Below are 18682 nucleotides of genomic sequence, written 5' to 3' on the forward strand. Positions count from 1 at the left end.
TACTGTGTAGTCTTCATGTCCAATTTAATATGCACTGCCTTTATAAAGTATAGCGTGATGCAAATACAATATGTGAGGCTGTAAAAATCTCATATCAGTAAATTATTTTATTAATGAATGATTTGGTTTATAATACTACACATATAGTATGATTAATAAGTAGGCAATTTCTAAATATTAAATAACATTTGAAAGGTACTGTTTAGAAAAAATAATAATTACCTTTTCCAGATTAATCCTTCAAAACATCAATTCACTCAAACTACTGGAAGAAAGATGAATGCATGGCTTTACATTCTTCTTTCTCGCAAATCATGCCTGCTGGGTATTGATGAGAAACATTAATGCTGCTGTGGGGGTCTGCATGCTGCTGAGTGAGAGCCATTGAAGAGCAGAGCAGAAAAACAAATGGGAGAGAAAAGTACTTAAGTAATGCACAGTTCTTTGTCATTTACGTGCAATATTCTTTTGAGAAAGAAAATTAGGATCATCCCTGATGATTTTCTGGCAACTGTACAATTTAGATTAGTACATTTCATTACCTTTCCCTCCCCATCCTACGGACAAGGAAGGTACCAGATTCAATTCTTCTACGCTGAGTTAACTGTTCTCAGCTAAAGCATTAGTGGGATCACCACAAGTGACCTCAGTATCCCTGGCTAGAGAGAATTATACAGAGTTCACATTCCTGCTTGCTATCCAATAACCCCTGCTGGAAAGGGTTCATGTGTGGCCTCAGGTCAGGCTTTTCTGACTCCACAGATAAACATGTTACTAATACTCACTGTCAAGCCGCATGCTTGAAGAATGACCACTTGTATGATGTTTAGTAGCCCTTACTGTCTAGGGTCAAATATGAGAAGTCTCTTGATCAAGGTTTTGAAATGTTTAGCATCCATAGAACTGTATCTTCATATGAGTCATTGCCTTCTGAAGAGGAGAGAATAAGATGATGCATGTGTAGTTTTTCTTGGTGTTTCTGTTCGATATTTGAAGAAAGCAGGCTGTACCAGCGTAAGACTAGTCTCTTTATTTTGCTTTTGGCACTTGATATTTTAATTATCATTTCTTATGTATGTAAAATGGGGAGAAAACAAACAAATATTGCATTGTCTGACAGGCTGTATGTCCTTCAAATGGGGCGTCTTCATTTATAATGAATTTCATTAGTTAGTTATGATGCACTCAGCCTTCCAGACTGAGCACATCATAACATGCAGCTTACCATCTGGCAAGAAAAATGTAGCCAATTGGCTCAATTGAAGAACTGAGAATGATCTCTGATCTCCATTATGTTGTCTTCCTGGATAAATGTTAACATGTGAGGCAAAGAAGAATATTAGGAATAGTACATTTAAAAATCTGTGATAACCAGAGAAACTATTTTTTTGAATAGTGTTGTGGGTTCTTTAATGTCCACCTGACCTTTATTTAATATCTCATCTGAAGGACGGCACTTCTGGCAATGCAACACTCCACCAATATTGGTGTGTCAGCCTAGACCACGGATTGCAGCCATGTGACTATTTTACGCATGCATAATGTTACCTGCGGGTTGAAAGTTGACCATCCGTGACCTGAACCAAATACTTATTGACTTGAACGAACAACCTTTTGACCCAGACACAAGAGTATTACCAACTGAGTAAGACTGACACCAGGTATAGTTGTTGACCAAAATTTGTTTTTAAGGATGTTAAAATATTACAACAATAACTTGCATTTATATAGCGCCTCTCACACAGAGTGGTGCGCCAGAGCGCCTGAAAGTGGCGGAGCACAACAATGAGCTGAGGTGACCGTAGGCAAGGGTTGAAGAGGAAGTTCTTCAGGCACGATCTGAAGATGGGGAAGGCAAGGGCAAGGTGGAGGGAAAAAGGAAGAGTGTTCCAAGAGTTTCAGGGCATAGTGGCTGAAAGCGTGGCCACCGATGGTGAAATGGAGGGCACAAGGGCATGCAGGAGGCCGAAGCCAGTCGAGCAGAGGCAGTGGGGAGTGAGTTGGGAGTGAGCAAATTGGAGAGGTAGGGAGATACCAGGGCATAAAGTGATTCGAAAACGATTGTGAAGATCTTGAAATCAATCAGTTTGACAATAGGGAGCCAGTGGAGCCTGGCTAGAACTGGTGTGATGAGGGTGCAGGGTTTAGTGTGGGTGAGAATGTGGGTGGTGGAGGTTTGGTTCGGCTAGATCTCGTGCATGATGGAGTTGGGGAGACCAACGAAGAGAGTATTTGAAACATTGAGTCGGGAGGTGACGAATGCATGGACGAGTGTTTCAGCTTAGTCTGGGGTAAGGTACAGTCAGAGGCGGGCAATGTGGCGGAGATAGAGTAAGGCGATCCTGGTCAGGGACTGGATGTGGGGAAGGAAGCACAGCTTTGGGTGGAACCTGATTCCTAGGTTGAGGGAAGCAAATTCTGGGGATTCGAACTCAATTGATTTGTCAAAATTGTTGAGAATCCTGTTTGTCTTCTTTATTGCTGACTTGTAATGTTTTTGACACGTTGCAAAGATGTAAGGGAGGGGAGAGGGGCTATTATCAGTTCCAACCTCCTTCCTTCGTCAAGGTATATTTGCGAGAAACTGTTAAAATTTACATACAGCTTATTATTGAAAGTGCGTACCTGTGTATCCTATTATTTGCTTGTTTCTGTCAGTCGTTGGAGTGAGCGAGAGCAGAGCAGAGGCCCTGCCCGCCCGGTTCCCGCAGCACTGACAGAAATTAAAATACGTTTGTAGCCCAAAGTCAACCAAACACGAGCCCAAAGTCGCCCAAATTTGTGTTACCTGCTGCGGGCAGCAGAGTGGCCAATTTGGGTTACTGCTTTTGAAACCGGAGGAAAAGGTCTTCAAATGGGGGAGGCGGTGGGCACATTTTGCCTAGAAATTTTTTAAATTGTTGAATTGAAATTTTACACCCGCCCAAAGACGTATTTTCACGCACAGCGATAACAAAAAGCCGCCCAATTGGGCGCATTGCCTCAGGGAGGTCGGCGGTTCCGTCCCACTGAGCTCAGCGGCGCCGCTTCCGGGTCACGCGCGGGGGGGGGGAGGGGCGTTTCCCTGTCAACAGCGGACAGAAGGTGCGCTATGGCGGAGCGCGGAGGTAAGGCGGAGAGGAGCGGCCGAGGGAGCCCTGGGTTTAGCTGTTTATCTATCGGTGTTGTGTTTCTCTTCGGGCGGTGGCGGCGGAGAGCCTTTTCCGACAGACAATGGAGAGTTGTGGAGAAAGGTGGAGGTTGTCTTCCCGGGCGCCCCGCCATTCCCATTTGTTTTGACGGGTGAAGATGAACTTCGTGTCTCTCCTCACCAGCAACACCACCATCACCACCACTACAACCATCTGCTACATATATTTAGTTTTAATCACTTGAACGCGCTTAATTTAGTGCACTTTCGCTGATGTTACTCATGAAAAAGCGTACCGGCCGAGCGCTTGGACAATGTCAGTGGGATAGTGGTGATAGTGTTAGACCTCACACAGACAATTCCCATCATAAGGCACTTCCTAATGCTTTTTTCACGTCTTTAGAAACCTGATATAACATTACCAGAGGACACAACAGGGGCAAACTGAGAACATAATCCGCATAAATGAGACTGACCTGATAACAAAATCACCAGTGGATTAAGATCAACCTGGCTGGAGAGGCTGGTCTGTAGAAGTTGTTGAGCACTGTTTTGTTCAAGGAAACCATATTTTGCTCCTTTTCCTTAATCATTAATGAGTGAAGTCAATATTTTTCAAACTCTAAACATTGAGGCAACAATGTAGTTTCCATTGGTGATGAGCAACAGATTATTCATGAAGCTATATTGCTTTTAAGAACGACAGATGTAAAATCAAAAATAATTGTCACTTCTAATCAATTGGGGAATTTGCAATTGCCAGTTCAGTATTCTGTTTGCACACTTGGTGTAATCCAGTTTCATGTTATTTTGGGTTAAGTGAAAACTAAATTAAAATGAAGTACCTTTTGTATTTTCTCCCTTTTGTGAAATATTCTGAAGTAGCACCACAATGTAAGACATTTTGAATTCAGAGCCTGTGCATGCATACATGATTTTGTAGAGATCTGAAATTGCAACTGGCTTTGTTTGTGATTTTAAAGAAAGCTCAGTGTCATTTACTTACAAGTTGGTAAGGTTACAATTGGTGCTTATGCCCAGGGCATTAATGTTTAATTTTTTTTTGATTGGGTTTTGTGGAGAAGCAGTTTTGGTTAGAGTTTAACCGCCCACGGGATAAACATTCAGTATTCCTAAAGATTAGAATAACTTTTGAATACTTGATGCCAGTATCTAAAAAATTGTGCAATTAATCTATTCTTAATACTTATGCATTATGTTCTGTAGTAAGAAATACATTTTAATGAATATTTTAGCTATAGCTGTAAAAAAATAAGCTAGTTGAAATTGCTTGATTTGTGATGATGTATCTTTGGAAATAATGTTTAATTCATGTGAATTACAACCTGGAATGACATTTTCTCATGTTAAAATAGGCCATATCCTGAATCAGTCTTTCATTGCTAGAGAGAATTGTTGCATCTCATTGATGACTATATGATATTTGGTTATTTGCAACTAATAAGCAATTTATAACCACCCAATTTGTACTTTTTATTGTACTCTATCTCTATTTTACACTGTCCTTGACTGAACCATTCTAACCTGTATTTGTTGGATGGTGGAGAATAAATTCCTTCCTATCTCACTTGCGAAATTTTCAAAAGCCTTTTGACAATAATCATTTTGTGANTTTTTTGTTGTACTTTAAGTAAACCTAGTCTTAGGTATGCACCTGTGCAAATGTACTGACACACTGCACGACACAGCAGATTTCCTAACAGCAAGTGTGACATTTAGTTTCCATTATTAAAATACTGTGAATGTATTTTGCTGTTTCTCATAATGTAATATCTTAAAATATCTTACTCAATATGTACTGAAAGAATAAACCATTTTTTTTAACTGTTCATTTTCCGTAGGCCAAAACAGTGATGAAGAGTCCTATGAGGTACTTGATCTGACAGAGTATGCAAGACGACATCAGTGGTGGGGTCGTGTTTTTGGGCACAATTCTGGACCAATTGCAGAGAAATATTCCATAGCTACTCAGATAATGATGGGTGGTGTAACTGGCTGGTAAGTGTACATTCCAACACACATTATAAAAGCTATCCAGAAATACTATTAGATTCCAGACCCATACAAATCAAAGGAGATCAGCTTTGGTCATGCATATTTCAAACCAAAGGTGCTATTGCGCCACTCCTAGCAATTATCACAAATCAGTGGAGATGTAATTGACAGATGGAGACAATAAAGGTAGATAACTTAGTTAAATACACTTAAGTGTATTTGATTTGATTTAAAAGGAATATTGAGAACTTGTATTTCCTAATTTGCAGGTGTGCAGGTTTTGTATTTCAGAAGATTGGAAAGCTAGCAGCGACAGCCATTGGTGGTGGCTTTTTTTTGCTACAGGTAAATTAATGAATGCATGTTGATTTGAAATGTAATTTACAATTGTTCAAAAAGAAAGGCTTCTATCAAGCTAGATGCTGTTCCCATCTCCTTCCCAGTTGGAATTTTTTGTTAAATATTCTTTAACAAAACCTATTTACCTCGCAGTAAGTGGGAACCTGGTTTGTAGTCAATTGACAAGATTGATTTTCCGGGGTAATAATTCCTTAAAAAAAATTGGTCACTTCAATCCACGATTTTGTTGGACACTGCTGTGAACAATTGGCTGCTGTGATTCTGCCACAAAATATACAGTCAATTCACTTCACAGTATATTCTGTGAAGCGCTTTGAGAAGTCTCAAAGACGCAATAAGGCACTATATCAAATGCAAGTATTGTTGGTTCACTGTTTGAAGATTTAATGAGGTGGAATATGGGGTGATTGTCGCCTTTATTTAAATAGTAGATTGGCATCAATGCAGTATCAGATATTGCAACTAAAATGATTGGTACATCTGATTTGTAGTTGTCAGCCATTTATTAATCATTTCATTGACTATGGATTGCACCTTCCTCTGATCGCTTATGCGTCGTTTTTGCGTATCTTTAAATAGGGATATTTAAGTAGTATGTTACATAATTCTTTAGTTTATTCACTGAACCTGAGTTTAGATTTAACAAAGCTATTTTTATGAAAAAGTTGTCATCTTTCTGCTCATGTAAAGTATTTTGCAATGCAAGTACACAACATGTTGGCTTACAGCAGTAATTCAGAAATGTATTGGACATGAGGGAAAGTCCCCAATTTGCTAATATGTAACTGTTTCTCAGGTTGCTAATCATAGTGGCTATGTAAAAGTGGACTGGAAAAGAGTTGAAAAAGATGTAAACAGAGCCAAACGGCAGTTGAAAAAGAAAGCAAATAAAGCTGCACCTGAAATCAACAATTTAATTGAAGAGGTGAGAAAAGTGTACCTAGAAATTATGAATTTGTTTAAAATGCATCAATGTTTTCTTTATAGATGTCTTGCCCACGTTTGCCATTCTACCAATTTCTGCAATTTATTGCACGGAAGAGCCCCCATTCGATTCTGTGCAGCTCCACATTTAAGCCCCAATACAATGGAGTAACCTGCATTGATAAACTTGAATTTATTCTGACTTGTATTGGACAAGAAAGAAATATCTTACCACTGTATTTTGTTTAAGAAATATTTCAGTGCGTCGAGCCACTCTTCTGTTAAACGCACCATAATGAAGGGCACTGTGTAAATGTGTGTTATTGAATATTTTATCCTTCTGACCAATTTTAGGTGGCAGAGAAAATAATTTATAGTGTTAAAATAGTATGAAACCATATTTTTATTGACTGCATTATTTTACATATTTTAAGAAATGGCTCCTTGGATACCTGTGTAAATATTTTACTTGTGCTAACTGATGACAAATACACTTCTTTAGAACTGAAGTACAGTTTAAGATCTTTGGGAATTTGCAGTGAACGAACAAAAACAAAATTCCCTTGAGGGTTTACTTTTTAATTCAATAGATTTTAAACTTGCACCTTTAACCCTAGTCTCTACCACCCTAAAACTAGTCTGAAGAACACTAACATATTAAGAAACTAATGAAACAAAACTATTGCATACTTATTGCAAACATTATTAGCAATTCAACTATTAATTAATCTTCTAATTTAACATGTGATCTCATGCAGCAGGTTTCCCCATGGTATGAGTCCTGTTATATATGCCAATATTCTAATATAAGTAAAATCCATGCTTGAGTCACATCATTATCACTTAAATATTTAATGTATATTTTTCCACAGTCATCGGAATTTATAAAGAGGAATATTGTGCTGGCTAGCGGTTTCGTTGGAGGATTCTTATTGGGACTGGCTTCCTAAAGATTCTTGCCTCCCATTTTCTGAAGACTGGAACCTACATAACTGCAATAATGAAGATCAAGCTTGCAGTTTCATTCTGAAAGTGGGAAACGCTGTACGAGCACAACTAGTACGTCAAATAGCCCACTAGAGTCACACATTCAGAGAGTTTACCTCTAGTGCGCGATGGATTACGTTTTGAAAGGACACAAAAATGTATCCTGTATTTGCAAGTTTAGGTTTGGTTCATTAAGCTCTGGATCGATTTTGACATGTTCTAGGTTTACATTATCAAGAAAGGCTTTACATTTTCTCCTTTTTTATATATTATATATATTGTATAGTGATGCCAGTTATATGTATAGTATTAATTTATGTGATGTAACTTAGCAAATGCAGAGCAAACCATGTAAATGTTGTCTTACATTGGACAACTCATCAAGCATACTACTAAGATTCATTAGAAAATGGATCTTAAAACCTGAAAGGACAAACTACTGTAATCAAGTCCAATAACTTCTCTACCTTGATGCAGCCAATTGTCTGAAAAGTTCAAAAAACATCTTAAATTGTATAAAAACAATTAAAATATGATTTAAATCATCCACTGTACTTCTAATATCCCATCTGATTTTGCCAGTCAGAAAATATTAAGAAGCTTGGGATGGTCTCATTTTAGTCTGGTTTTGGTATAACTTTCTTTCTGATAAACAACTCCATTCTAATTCCAGTGGCAGCTTTCTACAGTGCTCTTACGTATAGAAATCTTGAATACTAAGCTTTGCTTTTATTTTTGGCTTTAACTATCTGATAAATTATTGGCTTTGTAAGTTCATTATGGGTGATATTCTAAAAGAGCATGAACAATGAATCTCTTGAGAAATTAGTTAGTTAAAATTAATAATTTTAATTTTAAAATTTAATAAATCTAGTTAGTTTTAAAATAAAGGTAAATATTCAACTGATTGTTTTGCTTTGCCCTTAATAACCAGTCAGTAGAAAGTGTGCAGTATTTCCCATTCCAATCAATAGAGAAATCTTTTTGTCAGTTTGGAACATCATAACCACATAGCCAAGTTCAGAATTGTTTAGTGAGCTGCAAAAGCCACCCTGCATCATGCACTCTGGTATAGTGCATTGGCAAACATGTGCCACCATACCAACTAGGTGCCAATATTAGTTAAGAACTAAGATGGTTGAGGAAAAACTAAAATAATCTGTTGTACTATGCAATGTATTGGTACTCTGATGTGTCATGCTGCAGTGTCAAGAATGCTGATTTGCATCCATGATTATTGACGAGGGTAAGTTCCTGATTTTGACCCCTTTAGAGAGGAGGAAAAGTCAGAACCTTAATTACCTTGAGATGCTGATGTATAACAACATTTTCCAAGACATTATTTAATTTAGGAGCCAAATGCTAACCATGCAGTCTTCTCTATCTCATCAAGACTATATATATCATGTCCATACATTGCCATGTTATCTACAAATGTCTAAACTGTAAATGACAATTTGTAAAAAATACAATATAAAGTGCTTTCTCCATTTTTGTTCTGTTTGTTGTGATGTGGGCGTTGGCTTTTCTTTCAGTTTATCAACCATAGACAACAGTGCTCAAGATAAGATAACACCCCCAAAACCTATCTCTTCCCCGACCCCTCCCCCCGGCCTGGTTTTGGACTTAGTAAAAGGGAGCAAGCCTTGGTAAGACCTGATCTGGTGGTCCCAAATCTTCATCACCACCACAAAAGGGTTGTTGCTATGACAAGTCGCTGGGAGTCGAGCAGTTATGACAGTGCAGGTTTTCCTTTCTCCTTAGGAGCTGCATGATTTAAATGTGTTTTACTTGTTTTTTCAATATCATCCAATGAACTTTTTGCATGAGAGACCTTTTCAGGCAGACCTACAATGTAACATTTGACCTGAAGATTCAAGAAGAAGTACAGTTAATCAGTTCTCCATAGGTTTCATCGTATTCTTTAACCTCTAGTTACTTAGCACCGGAGTACAGAGAATTCCTGACAAAGCAAGGTGGTCCCTATTTTCTAATATCTGTTAATGGAGTCTTTTCTGCAAAGGGTAAAGAAAGACCCATAGTGCTTAACATTAGAGACCTGAAAAAGGGAAGCCGAAAAATAAACTTACTTGGGAAAACGAGAATTGTTTACTTTAGCCTGTCACCCCCATCCTTGCCTGATTCCACTGGCTTCCCATCACACAGGATACAGTTCAAGCTTCTGTTTCTCACCTTCAAAGCCCTCCATGGTCTTGCTTCTCCCCCCCCCCCCCCCCCACCTTGCGACCTCTTACCATCCTGCCCGCTCTCCGCTCAGCAGGCTTTGTCCTGCTTCACGTCCCCCGCCTCGCCCGCCCCACCATTGGCAGGCTGGTCTTCTGCCACTCTACCCCCACCCTCTGGAACTCTATCCCGAAGTCTATCCGCCTCACCCCCTCCCTTGCCTCCTTCAAGACCCATCTCAAGACCCTCCTCTTCGATTTTACTTTCAATCACCCTGCTGAAACTAAAGAGAAGCGAGATCATGACGAGATCTATTTTGGCTAATTAGGAGAATTAGTTAAATGTTAGTTGCAATAATTACTGCTTCCATAATCACAAGATTTTTTAAATTCCACTCTTGTTGACAATATTTCATTGTAGAAATTTCTGTATACCTTGCTTAAAAATTTTCCTGTGTGGTCTGCAGAATAGGTGACAATCGAGTACAGTAAACCTTGGTATCAGTTGGGATCATGCATTTAATATGACGTATGCAAAGTATGAATTATGTGAAACTTGCATAAGTTGTATTATATAATTGATGTGAAGTTATGTATAAATTAGATTTTATGACTTGCATGTAAATTGTATTAGTTGAGACCATAATATTTAATATGACTTGTGCAAAGTATGAGTTCTAGGCAAACTTGCATAAGTCGTATAAAATCTGATATACTAAACAATCTACACTGCACATGGTTACTTCAATACAGGCGGTAAATGCGCTTGATGCAACAGGTCAGCACTTCATTTCCTGTGATTCAATGCAGCCGGTTAAGAATGCGTTGAGGCATTACAATTTAGGAGATGATTTGCTTCATAAATTACAACTAGCGCAAAGAAATTCAGTGGTTTTGGGCAGGAAACTGAATGGTACTCGGTGCATGTATGACTTAGATGATTATCTGATTTATAAAGATTAGTGAAGATACTTCTGCAGGTTTTACTGTACCCAAGCACCGAACTGGCTGTTAACATTAAGGCAAGGTTTCTGTACCATGTTTAACCCATGCATATTAAAGGTATAGTAACCCATTCTTTCCATATACAGTACTACACAGTACTGTACTTCATGTGCAGAAATTATGTATTGTACAATGAATGGCACAACCAATTAGGTTTCAAAATAGACTGTTTTAATAGTTGGGATATCTGCATTACCTGGTGCCATGATTACTGGTTAAAACTCATCATACATAAGATGTTTGTAAGACAAAACCTTGTCTTACATATATATGATACAACATAATAATCCTTGCATTTGATATAGCACCTTATGTCTTCGAGACATCTCAAATGGCTTCACAGAATATACTGTAAAGTGAACTGACTGTATATTTTGTGGGCAAAATGCGGCAGCCAATTGTGCACAGCAGTGTCTCACAAACAGTCGTAGATTGAGTGATCCAATTTATTATTATTTTGTCTTAAGGAATTATTACCCCCGGAAAAGTGTTTCGCTTATCGACTATCAACCGGGTTCCTACTTACTGCTAGGTAAACAGAGTCGAACCCAGGTCACCCACTTGCTCTAACCATTGTGGTCGGAGTGCTCTAACCACTGAGCTACAGGATTACAGCATTGTCAGAATTCAAGGTGCCGTCCTTCAAATGAGAGATTAAATCATGCTCCTGTCTACCTGTTCAATGTATTTTAAAGATCCCATGATACTATTTGAAAAAAGAAGGGAGATTCTCCTGGTACTCCAGCCAATAAACCCCACAAATAAAATTGGTCTCTCGCTGCTTGGCAATTTGTGGGACATTGCAGTGCAGAAACTGGCTGCTGCGTTTCACCCACAAAATACACAGTCAATCCAATTTATATCCTGCGCTTTGAGAGCTCTTGAAAATGTATCAAATGCAAGGATTAATTTAATGTATAGACACATGTACACAATACAAGGGGGAATTAAATATTGTCATCTAATTCTGATATTCTTTTAGAACCAATTCATGGAGTTCAGGTGGTTTCATAAGGGTCACATAATTGATTACTAATAATTCTTGTGTACCTAATTAGTCATCTACTTTTATTGTGCTGGCTGAACCAAGTGTAAAAGATGAGGAAAAAACATGGGGCAGCTCTACTCAATTGCATTATGGTTATTACAACCAAAAATACAAAATTACTTTTCAGGTAAAGGCTTTTTTTTTGCAAATATGACCATAGAATTTAATATATGAACTGAAATTATTTTCTATCATTGTGTGAAGCTACACCTCAAAACAAATTACCAGTGATAATGCAATATATAAAACATTAACAGTGAAGGCAAAACATATATGGCTTGGCTCAGATCTGGGGATAATTGGTGGGGGGTGGGCGAGTCTTACGAGTCTCCTTTTCATTGTTTTCCTGTTCAACATCTTTGACGTCAAATTGGGAATAACATTTTGAAGTGGAAGAGATTGAGAAAATTCTCAACCCATCTAAAAACATTAATAAAAATACGTTCCACATAACAAATAAAACTCACTAGCTATTTACAACCAGTTTGACATTTTTATATGCTGAAATATATCTGTTTTCCTATGCAATATTTAAAGTCAGGAATATGGTTTAAAGTGCAGTGTTGCTGTGGTCATATAAAAACTCATACTTACTGATTTAGCAGAGAGCAGTGTTTATTAACTATTAATGCTACACTAATATACAGACTACTCAGGGTCTCAAAACACTATTTTAGAAGTCATCAATTCAGATTTGAAAAGAATAAATAATAATAATAATAATAATCCTTGCATTTGATATAGCGCTTTTCACGTCGGGAGGACATCCCAAAGCGCTTCACAGAACACACTGTAAAGTGAATTGACTGTATATTTGTGGGCGAACGCGGCAGCCAATTGCGCACAGCAATGTCCCACAAACAGTCATGGATTGAAAATGACCAATTTATTATTGTTTTTTTTGAGGGATTATTATTAGGAGTGTGGAGTAAGGAAACTTGCCCAAGGTTTCGCTTTGCCTGGAATTGAACTCAGGTCTCTCACTTGCAAAGCGAGTGCTCTAACCACTGAGCTACAGGACTCCACAAGAAATATTTTCTTCTCCCAAGTATGCACCACATTCAGCGCATACTCTGTGATCTTGGACCATAAACTAAGTGCTTGGACTAGTTGTTAACAATTTCTCCAGACTAGAATTCTACAGATTGTGGTTATCAAAAATAATTGGAATACATTGTTCAGGAAGAGATCAGCACTTTTCAGATTGGCCTCAACAATAGTACATGCTAAACTTTTTGGAACATTACAAATTTTGTTTGGGTCAGCCAGGTGTCTGATGCATATGGAAACTAATGCCGTGTTTTAAGAATATCTAAACCAGAGTTTGACATATGTATACCACATACCCATGGAAATCTGTGCGTTTATAATGGGACACAATCTCTCCCCAGAGGGATGCACCCTCCTTACCTAATTCTGGAGAGTATTGGGCTAAATTTGGTGACAGCCGAGGCTCGATTTCAGGATCCTCACACTAGTTTTCAAACCCCTTCATGCCCTGGCACCCGCGACTTGACTTTCCCTCCTGCCCTCCGTTCCACCCGTGATGGTTGCGCTTTCAGCCACTACACCCCTAAACTCTGGAACACTCTTCCTCTATCCCTCCCCTTGCCCCTTGCTTCCCCATCTGCAGGTTGCGCCTGAAGACCTTCCTATCTGACCGTGCCCAGGGTCACCTCCCCCCGGCTCAGCGTCACGCTCAGTCGCTGTCAAGGACCCTGCGTGAGGGGTACTATGTAAGTTATTGTTGGGGTAGAAAGGGTGGGGCTCTGAGGAATGTGTTGTGGTGTTGCTGGAGTTTCACAGCAAACCTATAACATATTGCTATTTAAAGACCAGGTAGAATATAACGATAAAGCAATCGAGGTGGGGAACAGTGAGAGTAGGCGTAACAGACAGAGCTGTTGGGGTGGGGGAGAGCGGTAAAGAACCGATGCCCTTCTCAACATGGCGTCCGCTTGTCCCGCTGGATCCGCCTCTCCCGCGTGCGGTGACGTGGCAGCCGCGGCCCCGGGACAGTCACACTAAGATCTCGCGATGCTGCTCTTGTGACCGTAACCGGGGCAACGGGGGAGCACAACAACGCTGTGTTCCTCACACCGCTGTGAGCAGCGGCGGCGGCGGCGCCATGACCTTACCGCTCTTACCCGGGAACACCTTCAACAGGAACGTGAGTTCGCCCCTTAAAATCGCTCTTCTGGGCACTTTGTGCAGATATCATAATAATAATCCTTGCATTTGATATAGCGCGTTTCACGTCGGGAGGACGTCCCAAAGCGCTTCACAGAACACATTGTAAAGTGAATTGACTGTATATTTGTGGGTGAACGCGGCAGCCAATTGCGCACAGCAATGTCCCACAAACAGTCGTAGATTGAAAATGACCAATTTATTATTGTTTTTGGTTTTGGAGGGATTATTATTAGGCTCTGTGTGGAGTAAGGAAACTTGCCCGAGGTTTCGCCCTGTGCCTGGAATTGAACTCAGGTCTCTCGCTTGCAAAGCGAGTGCTCTAACCACTGAGCTACAGGACTCCACACACACCCGCACTCACGCAATGTAACTTTTTTTTAAAAAAACTGGTGTTTTGTGATACTGTATTGTCAGTGCTCTGCAACATGACCAGAGGAGGGGACAGAGACCCACCAGTTCTTACAGCTCACGGAAACATCCAGATAGGAGAGCATCATTTTAACAGCCATCGTGGAAAAGTTATTGAAGCTCATTACAACAAACCCCCCCTCCTCCCCTCACCCCTCCCCCAAACCCTGACAACATATATGTAGGAAGAGGAATAATAACACCAATTCGAAGACAGCGGAGTTTGTTGAAACTCTTTGAATATATTAAAACACTGGATGCCCTGTAAAGGAGATCCTTACATTATACTTCTTAAAATTTCATAAAGCTATTGATTTCTTAGATTTTAGAAAGTCCTTCAGAGAAGACTTGTGGCAAAAGCAGTTGATTATAAAGGAGATTGAAAATCAAGTGATAAATCGTCAGAAAGAGATAGGTATTAATGGACATACTTCTAATTGAGTGGCTGTCAAAAGTGAAAAACAGCAGCAATTTGTGCTAGCACCATTATGTATTTTTATAATATGAAGAAATGATTTTGAGAAAGTTGTGGCAAATAAAGCATGGAAATATGCAGATAATACTATTATGTGAGTAGTCTGAGAAAAGAACAAAATTGAAGGTAATCTTCAAAGACTTAGCAACTCGATAGATGGATGAAAGCATTAATATTGAGAAATGCAAATTAATAGGTGCCAACGAAATTAGAGCATGAGATTCTCCATGAGATTATTATTTGTAATCAATAGAGTTAACATTTTGCACTCTTGCTTTGGTAATATGTATTAAAACCAGTTTAAAATGCCAGTGAATATTGATATTCTCTCAGCACTAGTACTTGTTTCTTTATTTACTTCTTTTAGTTAGGAAAGGAGAAATTTCATAAATCTCATCACTTTGACTTCCCAAATGGAGTCCCTACAATAGTGGGAGATGAAAAGCCTGGCATTGGTGGGGAGCCATTGGTGGGTCAAAAGCTGAAAATCAGACACAGTGTCTTTCCAAAGGGACAAGGAACTGATGCCCCAGCATGGGTAGCCTTTGATAAACAGGTATGTTTCCACTGCTTTTTTAGATTATAGTACCGTAAACAAAATCTGAATGTTATATGCCTTTTTTCTATACTTTCCCAGCTCCACCTCCTTGCCCTCCTACTCACAGACATCATAAACCTCTCCCCATCCACTGGCACCTTTCTCACCCCTTTAAAAACGGCTGTCATCACTCTTATCCTTAAAAAAAACCCTCCCTGGACCCATCCGTGCTCTCAAACTACTGCCCCATCTCCAATCTCCCAAAATTGTGAGGTGTTGAATTTCGGGATATTTTAAAAGTTTATTTTACCTTCCCATGGTTCAGTGAGTAATTGCACTATGTGGTGCATTACTGAGCCATACATACCAGAAAGGATGGAAATTCAGTGGCTGGTGTGCATTAACACATCAAAACTGGCATGGCAATGAGTGCATTACAGTTTCCCAGGGTAGGGAAAGAGAAGTATCAACCAGGTGACCTTGACTAAGTTCAAAAATATGGTCATTAAGGACAGTATCAGGATCAGTTTGATGGCATCACACAGTTTAATAACCACTGATGCTCATTTGACCACTTAATCAAGGTACTTATAACGAGAGGTTACCAATACCAGTGGAATTATTGTCAGGAGGAAACCATCATTCCCAATAATGACATAGAAGTCTCCTTTCTATTAACTGCAATGGCACTATATTAAGTAAATCTCAGTCAGTTTCTAATGGGAAGAAGTCCACATCACAAAACAAGATATATTTTGGTACTATTTAACTTAAGTTAGCATTGAAGATTTGGCGAGGGATCTGGAAATGTCGTGAGTAAACAGTAATACGAGGTTGGAGTTCCTGAAGTATTATGATGAGTGAACAGCATTATGAGGTTAAAGTTCCTGAAGTATTGTAGAGCATTCTTTACCTACATTGGAATTCAATCCAAATACTTGGTTTTGACTACATCACATTCATTAAAACATGATTGCATTTAAACACAATTACTAGAAACCTAAGGCTTCAGATTTAGAAGACATCAATCAATTATTTTAATTCTCCAATAGGTTCTTAACTTTCAAGCCTATTTTCAAGAGGCAGTTCAAGAGAAGAGAGAAGAACGCTATCGAATAAGAAAAGTCAAAATCTACTTCTATCTGGAGGATGATACAATCCAGGTTATTGAACCAGAAGTGAAAAACAGTGGCATCCCTCAAGGTATTGTAATTTCTTTTAAAGAACTGCATAACTGCATCACAAAACTTAAATATTTTTTTCATAATATTCACTTTCATTTATTACTCGTTCAGTTTCTTATTCTACTCTCGTCAGAGCATTATGGCCTTTTTTTGCCATATATTTATTTTTTCCTACTAAGAATCAGAAATCAGACGAAGATTCACAGCTCCTCTATAACAGCAGCCTGTCCCAGAAGTATTCACATTGAAAGCAATGCAATTAATAGCTTCGGTGGGAGAGGTAAACAGTAACACAGTAAATATGGAGCCTCAGTTACATCATTTCCCTATAATTCTTAGTAGAAAGAAAACTATCATGAAAGCCAAGTGGCCTAGAGTGCTTTGAACAAAGGAAAAAAATAAAATTCAGTAACGGATAGCTCAGACCAAATTACTAATGATTACTGTTGAGAAAAATATTTTAAAATACTGCAGGACTGACAATTTGTGCTGGGATAAGAACATATAACAACAACAAAGTTACATTTATATAGCACCTTTCACGGTGGGAGGATGTTCCAAGGCGCTAGATCATCAGTGTTTTGGACCTGAGCTGGGATCAGGGAGGGTGGAGGGCAGGTGGGGAAGGAGGGTGACTGAAGGCACGGTCGAAGAGGAGGGTCTTGAGATGGGTCTTGAAGGAAGCAATGTAGGGGGCGAGGCAGAGAAACTGCAGGGTGGAGTTCCAGAGGGTGGGGCAGAGTGGCAGAACACCTGCCCGCCAATGGTAGGGCTGGCGAGCTGGGGGAAGCAGGTCGGAGCCCACTGAGCGGAGGGAGCAGGCAGGTTAGTAGGGGGTTAGGAGGTCGCAGAGGTAGGAGGGAGCAAGACCACGGAGGTCTTTGGAGGTGAGGACCAGGATCTTGAACTGTATCCTCTGTATGATGGGAAGCCAGTGGAATTGAGCGAGGATGTCAGTGATTGAGTCACGGAGCCTGGTGCAGGTGAGAACATGGGCTGTAGAGTTCAGGATGATCTGCAGCCTATGAAGGATGGAGATGGCGAGGCTGATAAGCAGGGAGTTTGTGTAGTCAAGCCTGGATGTTGTGAATGCATGTATGCGGGTCTTGGCGGCCTGCGGTGTGAGACAGTGGTGGAGCCGGGGGATGTTGTGGAGTTGGGGGAAGGCAGAGCGGGTCATGGCACGAGTATGGGGTAGAAAGGATAGTTGAGGGTCAAGCAAGATGCCAAGGTTCTGGACTGGCTTAGTAAGGTGGAATGTGCATCCTTGGATGGTGATGCTGACCGTGCTTGAGGTGTGGAGGCGGTGATGGGAGCCAATCAGGAGGGCTTCAGTCTTGTTAATGTTCAACTGAAGAAAGTTAGCTCTCATCCAGGATTTGATGTCTGAAAGACATTCTGTCAGGACAGCAGTGGTCCTGGAGTCGAGGGTGAAGGCAGAGAGATAGAGTTGGATGTCACCCGCATAACATGTGAAAATTGATCCCATGTTTGTGGATGATGTCATCAAGAGGGAGCACATAAATATTGAAAAGGAGGGGTCCAAGGACAGAGTCCTGAGGAACTCCGCATGAGATGGTGTAGAGGCTAGAGGAGAAGCCATTTGTGGAGATGAAGTGGAGAGAGTGTGAGAGATAAGATCTGAAATATTAAAGGACAGCACCATGAAGGTTGAGGTGAGAGGAAAGGCGTTGGAGGAGGATGGAGTGGTCAACGGTATCAAAGGCAGCAGAGAAGTCTAGGAGGATGAGGAGGCAAAGGGAGCCCTAGTTGCAGATGGACAAATTGTCATCTGTCATTTTGACCAGAGCTGTTTCTCTGCTGTGGGCAGCATGGCAACCTGATTGGAGAGATTTGTGAAGGGAGTGGCGGGAGAGGAAGGAGTGAAGGCTGGGAAGCAATGGCTCGTTCCAGGACCTTGGAAAGGAAAGGGAGGTTGGAGATGGGGTGCTAGTTTGAGAGCAGGGGTGGTCCAGGATGTTTTTTAAGGATAAGAGTGATAACAGCCGTTTTTAAAGGGGTGGAAAAGGTGCCAGTGGATGAAGACAGGTTTATGACATCTGTGAGGAGGGGGGGGCAAGGAGGTGGAGCTAGGAAAATATAGAATAAAAAAGGCGTATAACATTCATCCTTACCCAAACATTCTGTGGGATGAACCCCACTTATTTCATCTCCTGAGAGAAAATTTCTTCATGACTCCCAAAAATAATTGACAAATCTATTTATGTATT

At 40.0% G+C, this 18682-nt stretch overlaps 2 protein-coding genes across 2 annotated transcripts in view; both read left to right on the forward strand.

The window, feature by feature from the left end:
* Positions 1-3041: 3041 nt before the first annotated feature.
* fundc1 (FUN14 domain containing 1) lies at positions 3042-8912 on the forward strand. Its single transcript, XM_007901673.2, has 5 exons — positions 3042-3107; positions 4993-5149; positions 5416-5491; positions 6303-6431; positions 7303-8912. The coding sequence occupies exons 1-5, from the start codon at positions 3092-3094 to the stop codon at positions 7378-7380; spliced, it is 456 nt and encodes a 151-aa protein (XP_007899864.1). The 5' UTR covers positions 3042-3091; the 3' UTR covers positions 7381-8912.
* Positions 8913-13778: 4866 nt separating this feature from the next.
* Positions 13779-18682, forward strand: part of efhc2 (EF-hand domain (C-terminal) containing 2) — a gene marked incomplete at its 3' end in the record, with an annotated part of 34460 nt that continues 29556 nt past the window's right edge. Inside the window, 3 exon segments of the mRNA XM_042345437.1 lie at positions 13779-13823; positions 15097-15285; positions 16320-16470. Of these exon segments, the coding sequence (XP_042201371.1) occupies positions 13782-13823; positions 15097-15285; positions 16320-16470 (382 nt within the window).

This window comes from Callorhinchus milii, unplaced genomic scaffold (assembly GCF_018977255.1).
Source record: "Callorhinchus milii isolate IMCB2004 unplaced genomic scaffold, IMCB_Cmil_1.0 Scaffold46, whole genome shotgun sequence".
NCBI classification, from domain to species: Eukaryota; Metazoa; Chordata; class Chondrichthyes; order Chimaeriformes; family Callorhinchidae; genus Callorhinchus; species Callorhinchus milii.